Source organism: Chiloscyllium punctatum, chromosome 26 (genome assembly GCF_047496795.1).
Source record: "Chiloscyllium punctatum isolate Juve2018m chromosome 26, sChiPun1.3, whole genome shotgun sequence".
NCBI lineage: Eukaryota > Metazoa > Chordata > Chondrichthyes > Orectolobiformes > Hemiscylliidae > Chiloscyllium > Chiloscyllium punctatum.
The window spans coordinates 36841282-36857905 of NC_092764.1; the positions used below are offsets into that span (position 1 = coordinate 36841282).

Consider the following 16624-nt stretch of genomic DNA (forward strand, 5'->3'; position numbering starts at 1 on the left):
AAAGGAATACCTTTATAATATGATTCATAAGACTGTTGCTCATTTGTAGAGTGAAAAGGATGTTCCAAGAGTTAATTCATTAATCTTTATGGAATTTGCAAATTTCATAAAGATTTAACAAATTTCATAAAGTCTTCAACATGATAATTATCTTTTACCAATCTAAAATATAGAAAACTGTTTTAAGTTAGAAAAATAGCCTTTTAAGAAGAGTTTTTTCAACATTTTGGGTGAATGGCAAGTGCATTTCAAAGTGGAAGTATTGGAATGGTAAAATTTAAATCCTAATCTGAGATAAACATTTCATTTCATGTGTGATAGATCAGAGGCCAGGACAGTACAGGTCCCTTAGCTACTTAACCTTTCAGAAGCTTTCCTCAATTATGCTAGATCACAACAGATCTGTCCCTCAACTCCACTAAACCCTTTTTTGTTTCATTTCATTTGATACCCAAACCTTTTAAAGTTTATTTTTAAAATTCATGAATTTTAAATTAAGTGTGTCATTCAGGAGAAAATTGGCCTTATTGAAAATAAATGTAAGGGAGACAATGTTCAAGATTTTCACTTATCTTTGGAGTCATGACCAGAGGTGGCTGGACCTGCAATCTGGACCTTGTGCTGCTTGACATCAAGTGAGTTTGGCATCACAAATCTGACCCAGAGCCATTTTTAAGGAATCTACAAATAGCAGGTCAGCAACTAAAGGGCCTTTCTTATGCCAGCTATGATTTTCAGTTGGTATGTGGGCTTTGCAAATGAGCTCAAACCACAGCCAACACAGTATAATCCCCGCAAAAAAAGTGACTGATCCCATTCGGGTTCTCCCCAGTTGCATCTGCTCTAGCGGCCAGGTTTCACTGCTGCTGACCTCTCATGAAGCACTTGTCCTCTTGTGATCACAACCAGGCAACTGTGACTAAGCTCTTTTTATTTAAAAACTGATCTTTTCTTCATGAACTCATCTATGTTGAGGAAAAAGCAGCCTTTTTAAATGAGTAGTTTGTGTTCGTTTTCGCAAAGGATGAAAAGAAAAAAGTGCCACAGTTATATGGAAACTTAAAAACACATTGAAGTGAGAAACCTAATGGATTTAATGCAAGTATAAAACAGTTGTTCAGTCAATAATGGAAATGAATAACACAAGTGGATAGGAGTAGGGTTTAAGCGAATGCTCTCAGTTTGAATGTCACAATGGTGTCCCCCACAAATCTCTACCATGAACCCAGGTTTTCACCGTTTTAAAAATAATTTGAATAAAAGATATCAAAGATATCAAAGTTTGAATATGACACTAAGGATGCATGGGAAGTACATCGTGATCCAATTTAGATCAGAACGACAAAATAATTTATTTTTTAAAACTGAGCTGTTGAGGAACATAAGGATCCATGTATATAAAACATCAGAAGTTAATGGAAAAATGAAAATGTAATCAGACAGATGAATCAAATATTGCCCTTTATCTCAAGGGTGGAATATGAAAGTGAGAAAGTGATGCTTATATGGAACTCAATAGGAGTATAGCATTCAGTTTTGAGCATCACATGTCAGGAAGAATATTTTGGCTTGAGCTGGGGGATAGTGAAGGTTCACCAGACTGATACTAGGAAAGGTTTGAATTATGAGGTTAGGTTGTGTGAACCTCAATTTGTGTCTTTGTATTTCCTTGAATTTTAGATATGATCTAATCAAGTGTTTACATTGATAATTTTATCTTTCATCCTTTTATTACTTTTATGATCCGATAGATAAAGAAAAATATTTCTGATGGAGGATTCCAGAATAAAGTAGTATAATTTTATGGAGCCTTCCAAGGTGCAATTTGGCTGTTACATTTTCTACATTATAACAGTACCTGTACTTGAAAATAATTCATTGGCTAGAAAGTTCTTTAAGATGTCCTGAGGTCATGAAAAATGTTCCACTAATTGCAACTTTATTTTGAAAATGGGTTATTTAGAACTGAAATCAGAAAGCATTTTTCTACACAAAAGGTGATTGAAATTTGTCTTCTCAAAATTTGTGGATGTCTGGTCAGCTGATTACACACACAATCCCAGAGACACACCTTCAATTCTTGGCTGCATCCTTAATTTTGTAGAATGTGGCAGTGGTTGTTAACTTCTGGATGAGCAATCACATATACCCTGACAGAGGCATTGACAAAAACCATAGACTAAACAAACAGTCAGACTGGAAGGTACAAGACTGACACACACAATTCCCAGAGTCACTTTTTGGATTACCAGAAGATAAATTCCAAGTGGCAATGAACTGAAATAGAAGAAACCTAAGAGCCACACAAGTATTTTTGGCACCCGATTACAAATTTTAGAGAACACATCTTGATCAATCCTGCTTTGGGATGTGACAGACATGGTGTCAAGACTGCGATCTACATAATAGTCAGAGGTGGTATGTCTGCTTGGAGTCCTTGGGGAATTCCTTTGTACCTCCCTTATAGTAATAACTAAGCAGTTAGAAGAACCAAGGGTTGAACTGGAGGAAGTCAAGTTCTTTGGTGTTAAAACTACCTCTTTGCAACCTGAATTCCATGTTGCTTTGTCTCTTGCTGTAAGTTTGCACATGATGTTTGTATCATCCGGGAGAGTTGCAATTTCATCCTCATGGACCTCTGTCTCATGGCGACAGAAGGGACAACTAATACAGTGGGAGCCATCACTGATGAGTAGTATTTTGTTTAGACATTTTGCACATACTCTGTGTAAACAGTCCAAAATTTTAGGCTTTCGACTATGGCCATTGTACTTTTGATAACAGATCTTGCATTCCAGGTCAGCACTTGAAATGCTTTTGTCTCCTTCTGTTTGAGAGTAGCTCATCTTTCAATCAAATGCTCTGAGGAAAGAAAAAAGTCATTAAACACAAAAAAAATTCTAGAAACATAATACATATATGTATACTCACTGGTTCAAAATAGAGGCAAATCCACATCGTTACATTAAGGGATATGTCAGTAGAGTTGCAGTTTCAGATATTTAAGGGAATATCTCAGAATATACAGAATAGATGCGTTCCAATGAGAAAGAAAAGCTCCAAAAGCGAATGTCACCGTCAGTGGTTAACTAAAAAAATTTAAAGATAAGATCACACTTCAAGAAAAAACATATTATTATATTTTTATACCTGATCCTATGGAAGAATGGAAAATATATAAAAAGGAGGAAATGCCTAAAAAAATGAGAAACAAAATATGAGAAGTTTATAGCAATATAAACACCAACAGTAAGAATTTGAATATTTATAAATATTGATACAGAAGATTTGAGGTTAAAGCAATTGGTGGGTATGAATAGATTTTCTGGTTAGCAACATGTAATGAGTGGTGTGCAACAAGATCAGTGCTGGGGCCTCTGCATTTTATATAATTGACTTGGATGAAGAGACTGAAAGTATAGGTAAGAAAATGAGTTGTGAAGTGGACATGAGGATACAAATGAATATAGGAGAAAGTGAGGACTGCAGATGCTGGAGATCAGAGCTGAAAAATGTGTTGCTGGAAAAGTGCAGCAGGTCAGGCAGCATCCAAGGAGCAGGAGAATCGACGTTTCAGGCATAAAAAGGGCTTATGCCCGAAACGTCGATTCTCCTGCTCCTTGGATGCTGCCTGACCTGCTGTGCTTTTCCAGCAACAAATTTTTCAGCTACAACTGAATATACTTAGGTTAAATAAGTGGGCCAAGATCTGGCAAATGGAGTATAACGTGGTAGAGCTAATAGAATGCTATGGTTTACTGAGAGGGAAATTGAATATAAAAGTAAGGGACTTGGTGAGTTCACATCTGGAGGACCATGTTATGTATTGGTCACCTTAATTAGGCAGAATACAGGTAGATTGGAAGCAGTTCAGAGAAGGTTTACTTGACTAATATCTGGAGTAGGTGGGTTGGCTTAAGAGGAAATGTTTGACAAGTTGGGTTTGTATCTGCTGGAGATTAGAAGAGTAAGAAGTGACTCAGTTGAAACATATAAGATCCTGAAGGGCCTTGATAGGGTGCATGTGGAAAGGATGTTTCCTCTTGTGGAAGAATCTCGAACTATGGGTCACTTTCAAAATAAGGAATTGCCTATTTAAGACCGAGAGTAGGAGATTTCTTTTCTCAGAGTAATGAGTCTTTGGAACACTTTCTTGAAAGGCTGTGAAAGCAAAATTCTTAAATATTTTTAAGGCAAAGGTAGTTAGATTCTTGATTAAGCAAGGATGTGAAAGATTATTGGATGTAGTTGGGAATGAACGGTGATCAGATCAGCCATGGTGTTGAATGGTGGAGCAGCCTCAAGTGGCCTACTGCTACTCTGAATTCATTTATTTGTATGAGCCTGAAGTCATAGGTAAAGTGTCTGGCATAAATATTCTTATTATGGTATCTTGTTTCAAACCCAGGTTCACTCTTGGAATTAAAATTTACCAAATAATCTGCTGAAAAGGAATTAAAGTTTGATTTAAAATCTTGATAAAATTAACCTCAATTACTTCTCAAAGTTTCCCCTAGAAGAAAAGATTTGCAAGGATGTTGCCAGGGTTGGAGGATTTGAGCTATAGGGAGATGCTGAACAGGCTGGGGCTGTTTTCCCTGGAGCGTCGGAGGCTGAGGGATGACCTTACAGAGGTATACAAAGTTATGAGGGGCATGGATAGGATAAATAGACAAAGTCTTTTCCTTGGGGTAGGGGAGTCCAGAACTAGGGGGCATAGGTTTAGGGTGAGAGGGGAAAGATATAAGAGAGACCTAAAGGACAACCTTTTCGCACAGAGGGTGGTAAGTGTATGGAATGAGCTGCTAGAGGATGTGGTGGAGGCTGGTACAATTGCAACATTTAAGAGGCATTTGGATGAGTATATGATTAGGAAGGGTTTGGAGGGATATGGGCCGGGTGCTAGCAGGTGGGACTAGATTGGGTTGGGATATCTGGTCGGCATGGACAGGTTGGACCGAAGGGTCTGTTTCCATGCTGTACATCTCTATGACTCTAAGACAATGTGAAAAGGATAGTGCTTTTATTTCCTTATCTACATAAATCCTGGTTTTGTTGCATTCCATGTCTAAATTACAGAATGACTGCAGTTTTGGTAATGTTTGTAAGAGCTATTTGGTTTACTAAAATCAAATTAAATTTGCAAGGATAAATGTGGGTTTGATGTTCTATGTTTCTCACAGTTCCGAAGGACATTTAGAATATCCTTTTTAAAAACTTCTTCTTAGATTTAAAACATACTTCAAACAATACAAATCTTCTACATGTTACAGTTTTTAAAAAACACTTTTATACCAAATTTGCTTTGAAACAATTTAAATTTTATCCTATGTTGTCAATGTTTTGCTAAATTTTGGACACCACACCTATCAAAAAATTAATAAGATACCTTATTTTGTCAGTAATTGCATCTCCGACTTTCCACACTAACACAAAGTTCAGACAAAAGATATTTTTTACCTCTCACTAGTAGATGGGACCTTTCAACCAAAGCTGTACATTCTAAACATGTACAATTGCAGAACCTCCAAGCATGTACGCTGTGCATAACACATGACTTAAAATCATTCTTTAGCATCATTTAGCCTGGAAACATTTCAGAATTGTTTTGCTTTGACAAAAGTCTGTGAGAGTGTATGGGTGGGGGGTTGAAGCAGTGGTGCTGTAGGATGGCTGATGTGGGGGTGGTGCTGGAGATTTGAAATACCAGCATTGTTTCAAATGGTCTTGAATTTAAAAACTAGTGCTCTATTCTAATAAGAACTAATTCACCAGACACTGCCTGTATATCAAGCAGTTCATGTTACGATGCTATATAAGGCAATCCCAGATTGAAACAACATGCCTGAATAACAGTCTTGAACAAAATTTCAGAGCTTCCTGTATTCGTGGGTTTCAGTGTACTTTTTAACTTCACACATTATTCACTTTAATAACTTCACTCACTGAGATCACGAGATAATTACTGATGAGAAAGTCTTTTCACAATATGAATTCACCCATTCACAATGTATTCTCCGTTGAAACATCCAGTTGGTTTGTAACTTATTTGAAGGGCACTCACACCTATCCAGAGTTCTGCTGTATTCAGAAGTCTGCTGTAACCATTGATCACTCCTTGGTCTAAAATTAAAATGACATTTTCAGGCAGCGTGTTCACAGTCCCCTACCCAACTAATGTGTTGGATTTGTTATTTCTTTTTTTTTTTGTCGAATGTTAAGCCTTTCTGGCAAGGCCAAGATTTATTGCCCATCCATCTCTAATTGCCCTTGATTAATGAAGTTCAAAATTTTCAGATAATTGTATCGTATTTCAGTATGTTAGGACAATGTGAAGAGTCTGCTCGTGACTGACAGTCCAAAATGTGGTCCACTGCTACTGTCACTTGCCCTTCATATAATGTTCAGGAATTAGGGCCTGGGACAGGTTCTAAATGGAAAGAAAGGCAATGGTATGTGGTGAAGTGTGTGGAAACTGACAGGCTTGGGGAAACTTATGTTGATTGACCCGTGCTCTTTAATTCTGTTATCTTCTGTTGATGGGTAGTGAAATATAGGTGTGCCTCTTGGTGTAAAGAGCATCAGTGACTTATCTGATACTGCAAACTGAGATGTTTTGAAAATATCAACTTCTGAGCCTTGGAAGGAGCCTCTGTCATTAGAGTTAAAAGTTGCAATGTCCTTGACAGGCTCAGGCACTGCCTTCTATGTTTTGATTTCAGGCTCAAGTTCTAGCTACAGCATATTACCTAGCTCAGTTACAGCATCCTTGGTGAAACAAAGTCATCTCAGGCATTGTTCTTTAGTAAAGTTAATGTAGAAGTAGTCCTTCCTACCCACTGTGGGTAAGGTATCGTATGTAATGTGATTTTACTAATTCCTCTTGTAGCAATCCCTCCTTCTTCCCCTTGCAATCCTGTTGCTTTCATTGTCTTGCCTCATCTGCCCAGGGCTGTTGGAAGACAAACAGTGGCAGCGCAACACCAAAATCTTCTCAACAGTCAAAGTGAATGTATAAAATGGGTCAAAATTCCAGAAGTTAACCAACAATCTAAAATGATATACCAATTGTTAATTACATACTGGATGGTCCCTTTCTGACTTTCACAAGTTGTCAGAGATCTTAACACATGGCAAGATGGATGCTAAAGTACACCAGAATCGGAAGAGGACCATCCGACATTTGCAGAATGCTAATTTGTATAAAGGCTTCAGTGTTATCTATCAATATGGCATGCAACACACTTGCTCCTTGAAATAAAGATTAACTTCCTGCTATATTGGCGGATTAGGAGGCCATTCAACACCCAAAAATGCTAGTGCAGCATAAAACACATTTCTAGAACTATGTCTTTCTTAATAACCTGCATCTTTAGCTCTAGGGGATTAGTTTTGTCCTGTTGTTGGCATTACATCAACATTTGAATCTCTCTATTGTGTTTCGATCATCAGAACCGGATACAATGGTCAAGATGCAGGCAGATTGAGTTTAGTTATGATTTTCTTTTGTATTCTAGTGTTGTACTTATAATTTGGTACTTTGATTCTTTTGGTTGGACATTGTGGTTGTAATTGTAATTTTTGTAACTAAATAAGACACAGATGATGGCAAATCGACAGCTTTATTTTTGCTCCAATTTTCTTTTCCAGTCAGGTCAATGAAATATGGAGTCCTTAGAAATATGGAGTCTTTACCAGCTGTGATTCCAAACCACTTGAGATGTCTAAGTTATATGAAGTTAATCAGTCACCTACTGAAACAGCTTTACTGTTTCAAGCACCCTTTCGGTATTTTCAGAGAGTAGGGCAGTCAAACTACATATTTTAAATAGTGGGCCTGGATTGATATTCCAATATTAATACAGGCCACACTAGCAGAAATTATTAAATTAGAATTAGATCTTAGAATACATTTTCTTCTAATATTTGGAATGCATCCATCAAACGGCTTTTTGTTTAAATGATTCTTTGCACCTTTGATATTTTGATCATTCCAAATAGATGTGAAAAAAGTTCAATTCATAGGTCGTAAAAGCATTGGGCTATCCTGTAAATTGGAAAGACAGGCTTTATTAAATCCTTAAAGGTTCATATGAATGGAAATTAATCTTTTATCATATGAGTTTCAAATGTAGCAGTTGCAGTGTTTGTATTGAGCATAGGCCCATGTAATCATTTGGGACCACTTTGTAGTTTGCTAGACTGAACCAGAATCATTGGTCTGATCTAGTGCAATAGATCTTTGACAATAGACAAGTTTGGACTGACAAGTGACAAGCAATATTAGTACCACATAATTGCCAGGCAGTGACCATCTCCAATGAGAGAGAATTCAACCATCATTCCTTGACATGCAATGGCATCACATCCTGAGGTTATCATTCACTGGAAACTGAACTGCATGAGCTCGACAGGGCTTTCCTATATAATGCAACAGGTGCGTTCCTCTGCAAGCTCATGTTGTAGAAACTGCTATCAAAAGTCGCACTGTACAGGACTGCAAAAGAAAATTACTATACCCATTCAGTAGAAATTTCACATTATGCAAACTGCATCCACAATTCGTCAAATGAGTTATAGCCAATTTGCTTTGACTAAACATACCAGAAAGACTTGTATAAGTAATGTGGTTACAAGAGCAGGTCAGAGACTGCTTGCAACAAATAATTCATTTCCTGACTTCCTTAAATTAATGTCTACCATCTGAGGAATGTGATGGAATACTCGCCATTTTCCTGAGTGAGTGCAACTCAAACATCATTTAAGAAGCTTGACTCCATCTAGGACAAAGCAACTAATTTTAGTGGCACCACACCAAGAAGAATTCATTCCCTTCACCACAAGGCTCAGTAACAGTTGTGTGTACCACCTACAAGATGCTTGGTAGAAATTCTCCAAGTCTCATTAGACAGCACCTTCCAAACCCATGGCCACTTCCATATAAAAGGACAATTGCCAGAGATACATGGGAACATCACTGCTTGCAAGTTCCCCTCCAACCCACACATTATCCTGACTTGGAAACATATCACCATTCCTTCAATGTTGCTGGTTCAAAATCCAAACTCTATCCCTAGTGGTATTGTGGATCTGCCTACACCAAATGGACTGCAATGTTTCAAAACTGGACTTAAGTACTCAATATTAGCTCTCTGCTTAATTGGCACCACATAAGCATCCATTCCCTCACCACCAATGTACAGTAGCAGCAGACTGTAGTATCTACAAGATGCACTACATATATTCACCTAAGATCCTTAGCCAGCAGCTTCCAAAGGGGTGGTGGCAGAGTCACCACCCCTTTTCAAGGGCATGGGTTATAGTGCTGACCCAGCAAATGACACTTGCATTGCATGAATTAATTTTTTAACATTTATTTTTTATTCACTAGTGGGATGAGTGCATCACTGGCTGGTCACAATTTATTGCCTGTCCCTAGCTGCCCTTGAGAAGGTGATGGCGATCTATCTTGCACTGCTCCAGTCCACGTGCTGTAGGTTGACCCATAATGCTGTTAGGGGAAGATTTCTAGGATTTTGACTAAGCATAACCAAAAGAACAGTGATATATTCCCAAATCAGAATGGCGAGTGGCTTGAAGGATCTTGCAGGCATTGTTGTTCCTGTGTCTCTGCCACCCTTGTCCTTCTAGATGGAAATGGTAGTGGGTTTGGAAGCTGCTGGCTAAGGATCTTAGGTGAATATATGTAGTGCATCTTGTAGATACTACAGTTTGCTGCTATGTACATTGGTGGTGAGGGAATCGATGCTTATGTGGTGCCAATTAAGCAGAGAGCTAATATTGAGTACTTAAGTCCAATTATATGGAATTACTGTTGTTTTAGAAGGAACCTCCACTTCCCTGATCTGTATGAATAATGAATTGGGCATCACCACAGATCTGACCTCCACACCAGGGTGCTTTGGGTACTGCTGTGTCCTGTGACCCAAAATAAGATTTTATGGGTCTCTATAAAGTGGGGATCTTAATGATTGCCTACATTTGGGTTCAAGGCTTGGCTATAGATAGAGATTCAGAAGCTTTGTTTTACTCCAACTTGTTGCAAGTTTCATTATCATTAATTGACCACCTAATGACCCAAGTTGGTGCCATGTTAGGCACATCACCCAAGGATCTTTTCATCGAGAATTTAATTAGTGAGGTAGTGAGAAGGAAGTGAGTTTCTCTGCAGGATCAACTTACCCAATTACCTCCAAGGAGAGGAAAATCATGCATTCTGATTCTAAACGGAGATGACAGAAGTGTGAAAATGTGGATGATGAAACTGTAAACAATCAAGCATAGGCAAATGAGGTGTTCAGAGACCTAAATAGTTTAGGGAATTGAGTTGAGAAAAGCCACATGAAATTCAATGTAAAATAAACATTGGAACTATAAACTTAAAATAATGTTAGTTAACAGCACAGTGAAATAAAAGACGCAGAAGTGTTGGAACAGATTGCTGCAGTGTGCAAATGCTTTCAACAATCAATATGGTGAATAGGAGCTTGGATTTTGTAATGCACTAGGTGAGAATAGAAGTTTGCAGATTTAATATTGAACTCATTATAGAATCTAGTTACCACTACAGAAGGTCGATGAAGGCATTAGAAAAAAATCAGCATAGGATTATTCGTATTTGATATCTGGTATCAGAAACTTGACCTTCTATAATGGAGACACTGCAGAAGTCGAATTTACTTGCATTTAGAAAAGAAGATTGTGAGGGTATCGTAGTTAAGTATCCAAATTTGTATAATCGAAATTAAAATCAGATTAACCATTATCTTATCGAATGGTATCTTGTTCATATATTTGCGTCAACAAGCTGAGCCCTGAAAATTGTTTACACTGCTGACAACAAGAGAACTTGGGATGGAGCAAAAATCTGGCATAGCTAGTTCACACAAATTGGGTTGAATTTTTTTGTGCTGAAAATGTGTTGCTGGAAAAGCGCAGCAGGTCAGGCAGCATCCAAGGAGCAGGAGAATCAACGTTTCGGACATGAGCCCTTCAGGAATTCCTGAAGAAGGGCTCCTGCCCGAAACGTCGATTCTCCTGCTCCTTGGATGCTGCCAGACCTGCTGCGCTTTTCCAGCAACACATTTTCAGCTCTGATCTCCAGCATCTGCAGTCCTCACTTTCTCCTTGAATTTTTTTGTGAATACTTCTATTGGGTAGAAGCCAGGCAGATCAAATCTGCCTTTTCAATAGAGGTGGTTGGAGGCCCATTCAATTTTCATGTTTAGTTCTCATTTGAATTTTGCTGGTGAGTCATTAGTACTGTGGAGGATAGATTCTTGGCAACCCTGTCATGGAACTGTACTGCTCCAGATAAGTTAAGTGGGAGGGCCACAGGGGATTGGGCTTGTGGGGTAAAGGAACTTATTTTCATGGAGCCCTGAGGAACATTTGAGAATTAGCCCAATTTTTCAAAGTGGATTAGTCCGAGAGACAGTCATAGTAGATGGTTATTTCAAAAGTAATTGGACAAACACTTGGAGGAAAAAATAATTTGCAATATGTGGATAACATTGTTGAATTGTTCTATTGTTGAATTTTGGGGATGAACAAATATTTTCTTCTAGTCAGCAAATTTCTATGTTCCTCTGATTCACATGTTGCACAATATGGAAATTTCTGAATTCAAGTCTGACCCAAGGATTTAAATATAAAATCTAAGATGATCTTTCACTGCAGTACTCTTGCAGCTGATCCTAATTATTTGGATTGTTATGACACTATTTGAAGTGTTTTGTGGCACAATGGTAGTGTTCTTACATCTGATGCAGGAGATCTTGGTTCAAGTCCTACCTACTCTGATGTATGTAATATTTACAAGCATGTTGCCAGGGTTGGAGGATTTGAGCGAGAGAGAGAGGCTGAGTAGGCTGGGGCTGTTTTCCCTGGATCGGCAGAGGCTGAGAGGTAACCTTATAGAGGTTTACAAAGTCATTTGGGCAGCACAGTTGCTCAGTGGTTAGCACTGCTGCCTCACAGCGCCAGAGATCCAGGTTCAATTCCAGCCTCGGATGACTGTCTGTGTGGACTTTGCACATTTTCTGTGTCTGCATGGGTTTCCTCTGGGTACTTCAGTTTCCTCCCACAATCCAAAGATATGCAGCTCAGGTGAATTGGCCATGCTAAATTGCCCATAATCAGAGGTAGATGTAGGGGAATGGGCCTGGGTGGGTTACTCTTTAGAGGGTTGGTGTGGGCTTGTTGGGCCAAATGGCCTGTTTCCATTGGAGGGCATCTGTAGGGAATCTAATCTAATCATGACGGGCATAGAGAGGGTATATAGGCAAAGTCTTTTCCCTGGGGTGGGGGAGCCCAGAACTAGAGGGCATGGGTTTAGAGTGAGAGAAGAAAGATTTAAAAGGGACCTAAGGACACCTTGTGTATGCAGAGCATAATATGGATATGGAATGAACTGCTGGAGGAAGTAGTGGAGGCTGGTACAATTACAGTATTTAAAAGGAAAATGGACGGGTATATGAATAGGAAGGGTCTAGAGGGATATGGGCCAGGTGCTACAAATGGGACTAGATTATGTTAGGATATCTGTTTGGCATGGACGAGTTGGACCGAAGGGTCTGTTTCCATGCTGTGCATCTCTATGACTCTGTGACAGATTGATGAAAAAATATCTAGCAGGATTTGACGGCTTCTTTTGGTAAGATAATAAGGTCCCTATATCTGAGCTGGAAGGGCACAGGTTAAAATCCCAACTGCTCCAGAGGTGTGCAGTAACAAGTTGATTAGAAAGTATGTGCGACGAACTCACAGCCAAGGTAAACCTGTAAAACTGGAAACAATAACCTTCAACCAAAGCCATCAATAAACTTTATTTAGTCAAGTAATTAATTGTTATTTGTGGGAATCTGCTTCATGTATATTAGTTGCTGCATTCCCAATATTTTACTGTGATCAGAATTGAAAAATGTGCTTTTTAAAGATTTGTTTTCTTGTGATATGGGCCTCTAAAGAAAGGCCTGCATTTGTTGCCCATCCCTAATTAGTCCTTCAATTGAATGATCAGTAGTTCACTTCAGAGTGAGTTGAGGGTTAATCTGTGGTATAGAATCCCAGAATAGCACAGGCCAGAACAGGAAAACATGGCCGATTTCACTCCCTAAAGGGAGATCGGATTTCTAACAACAATCACAGTTACTGAGATTAGTATATATTCCAGAATTATTAATTGAATTTAAATTCCAAAGACTACCACTGTCCCAAAAAAGACTTAGACTCTAGATCACGGTTCCAGCCCCATTACGATTACACCACTGTCTCCCCTGGTTGTGAAGCACTAACTCATCCTAAGGACTGGAAATAGTGTTTTATAAGATCTTTATTACTACATAATATGCATTTTTCATAATTTTTAAACTGTTTTGCTTAGCTAGAGGATTGCAGTCAGCTGTGGGTTAGAGCTATAAAATTATCTTCGACTTTAGTTCCGTTCATTTGACTTTCAGGAGGCAGCATTCAAGTTGAATGAACTGAAGATGGATGTTAATTTTTTTGATTTCTTTGAAAGGTCTCTTCTTACTACGTAGTGCTCCAACTAGTGCTTGAATTAAGAACCAGCTGAACTCACTCAAGTTAGCCAAACTGTTAAACTGGCACACAACTGTTTGACCTTCTGGTTGATAGATTTCAGACCAGTTTGTTTACAATTGTTTGTTTACCATGCTAGCTAACAGTACCAGAGTCAAAAATAGATAGAATTTTCATATTTCATAATTACTTTATGTGGCTGCGTTATTATACAATGAATAATCATTCATTCCAATCTTTGATAGTGCTTGGTGGTTACACCTCACTGGAAAGCAAGTTATAGGATTACTTGCATTTCTGTGAAAGGAGCTTTGCTGGAAGCAGATCTGAAGAGCCGAGTCAATTTAATGTATTTATTATGAATTTGAATCCTGAACAATGTCTTGTTCTTTCACTATAATTAACATTCTAAATATTGGTATTTTGCTTGTTAGGAAATATAAGTGCTGCAGAATGTCTGTTGTGAACCTACATTATTTTCATTTCTAATCTGTAGTTCTAGTGATTTTGTTACCTTCCCAAGTGTAATCTTTAACCTGCCAAAAAGCAGCTGTTTCATCGCATCGTTTTTAAAGCACCTTATTTTTTGATGCATCTATTCTATTTTTTTCCTAAATAAAAATCATACAATGTATTATGGATACAGCAAGATAGACAAATAAATACTTCTGTTCAGCAATTTGTGGAGACAGGAAGGTTTAAATCTGAAAATATTATAGAAAACAAGTTTAAAGAAATATACCAAATTTAGTTATGCTGTCAGACCTTTGGTTACACACTCCCATGTGAATGTATTATTTAGTAAAATAGACAAAAGCATACCTGATCATGTCTTAATCATCTTCAAAACCTTTCATTTCGGATTGAGAAAATGTTTTTCCGTAGGTGATCCACAAGCCAGTAGTTTATCATTGTGTTAGCAGAAAGCACTTATTGTACAGCAATGAAATTACTGTAACAGTATAATTCTAATAATTTGCACAGATGTACAAAACAAAAGCTGCCATGAAGCTTGGAGACATAAACAATCGTATGAAGGAACAAGAGGAGGATTTTGCCAGAAGGGCTGCTCAGTACCAACGGGAAATACGGCGTCTTCAGCAGCTACTGAAGGACAAGCAGGAAACCCTTGATGGACTGCTTGAACAGCAAAGGTAAAGCAGTCAGAGGCAAAGCAAGCCAATTAGAGCAGACTGGTAGACAGAAAGATGCACAGCTGCAGGCTCCTGTATTCCATTGTTTCCATCTGGTGGTTTTTTTTTGGATGGCTTACATTATACACATTAATTTTGACATAAATGCACAAACAAATAACAAAAGTCAAAATTCAGTTACCTTAGCCTGAACAAAAATTTCCCTTCTTGATATTGTAAAATGCATTAGAGCCTCTTTCATGACATGTTCACACAACATGTTTCTTTCTGCTTCCTACCAGTACAAAATAGAGCAATTTGTTAGAAATATAATTTATATAATTATGAACCATAAGCAACAACAACCAATAATTATTCGACCTGTAGGCTTTAGTTTTATATAATTACTTGCAGTGATGATTTTTCTTTGATTCAATGATATTCTGCTTGTAAAATTATCTGATTGTTCAGTGTTGTCAGCTCTGCAATATTGATTGAAGCGGTGTGAGATGAAAATATTCAGTTAATCCTCTCAATTGGAGTAGGATGAGGATGAACAGAGTATCAAATACCAAACATCATTCATATAATACATATTAGCAGCCTTTAGGACACAGAGGGGAAAACTAAGACAAAGAATTAAAATTGACCTTGCTTAAGAGAGGTAATGGTTATGAAAAGAATGCAATTCTGTTTCCAGCAATATTTGTCATCAGCAATTTGCATTTTATTGGCAGCTGTGCAATGCAGTCCATTGTCTGTAAAGCGGGAGAGAGAGCTGTGAAAGAAATATAATCACCATCTCTTTCTCAGCTCTTCATTGCTTCCCTGAGATAATCAGTTAAAATATTTCCAAAGATAAATCCGAGCTGCCAGGTTGCTGTAGTTGCTGAACCATTTAATAGTTAAAGCAGCAGTTGCTGCCTGCAGAGTCAAGTATGGGAATTAAATGAATAGTTAAAAACAGCACAGTTGATAACAACCAAAAATATTTTGATGTATTTTCATTTGGGAATTCTGACGCTATTTTTGTATTTCAGAAATTTTAACCTGTCCAAACTTACTAGTGCTATTATTGTTTTACAAAATGCATAAAAATCTTAAACAAAAATACCTTAATTGGTAAGGTGGAGTAAAATATATTTATTTTTGAAGATTACTGTGTTCTTATGAAAATAGATAAATATTTGTAGATTGAAATAACAAAATATAATTGGTGGATATAATTGTGAACTATCAGCTGTAACGACATTACATAATTCCCTGAAAGTGAGTGTAATGAAAGAAGAATGGGAATAGGCCATTTAAGCCTGTTTTGCCATTTAATAATCTATGACCTAATTCTATATACCTACCTTTGTTCCAAAATCATTAAAACTTTGATTCACAAGAGTTTATCAATGTCAGATTTCAAAGTAACAGTTGATCTACAATTAATTATTATTGCAGAAGATGGTTCCAACATTCTGGCATCCTTTGTGCATCAAAATGTTTTCTCAAATTACTCCTGAAAACTCTGGCTCTAACTTGTAGATTATGCTCCCTAAATCCTGCATAGTGGAATTGATTCATCATCTACTCCATCTGTTCCCCTTAATATCTTAATTTTGCAAATTCCCTTGAATAGAACATGTTTTGGAATCTTGCTTCCTAACTTAACCCTTGAAGTCTAGAAATAAATCTGTTAAGTGTACACTGTACACTGTCCAAGAATAGTATAGCTTTGCTAAGATGCGGGGCCTAAAGTTGCTCATAGTGCCCTGGTCAGATTGCATTTGAAATATTGTGAGCAGTTTTGGGCCACGTGTTGAAGAAGAATATGATGGCTTTGGAGGGCATCCAGAAGTTTACAAGAATGATCCGAATTAAGGGCTTATCATATAAGGAGTGGTTAAGGCTCTGGGTCTGTACTTGGAGTTTAGAAGGAT

The 16624-nt window shown here is 37.7% G+C and overlaps 2 protein-coding genes across 3 annotated transcripts in view; one reads left to right on the forward strand and one right to left on the reverse strand.

Annotated features, from left to right (window-relative positions):
- Positions 1-16624, forward strand: part of cep89 (centrosomal protein 89) — a 122083-nt gene that overhangs the window by 91747 nt on the left and 13712 nt on the right. For both annotated transcript variants that reach the window (XM_072596144.1, XM_072596145.1), the window contains one exon: positions 14548-14717. In XM_072596144.1, coding sequence (XP_072452245.1) covers positions 14548-14717 — 170 coding nt within the window. The remainder of the gene's footprint in view (positions 1-14547; positions 14718-16624) is intronic.
- On the reverse strand, positions 1378-14552 carry LOC140496431 (E3 ubiquitin-protein ligase RNF182). Its single transcript, XM_072596147.1, has 2 exons — positions 14386-14552; positions 1378-2862 (listed from the first exon to the last, which is right to left on the reverse strand). The coding sequence occupies exon 2, from the start codon at positions 2844-2846 to the stop codon at positions 2121-2123; it is 726 nt and encodes a 241-aa protein (XP_072452248.1). The 5' UTR covers positions 2847-2862; positions 14386-14552; the 3' UTR covers positions 1378-2120.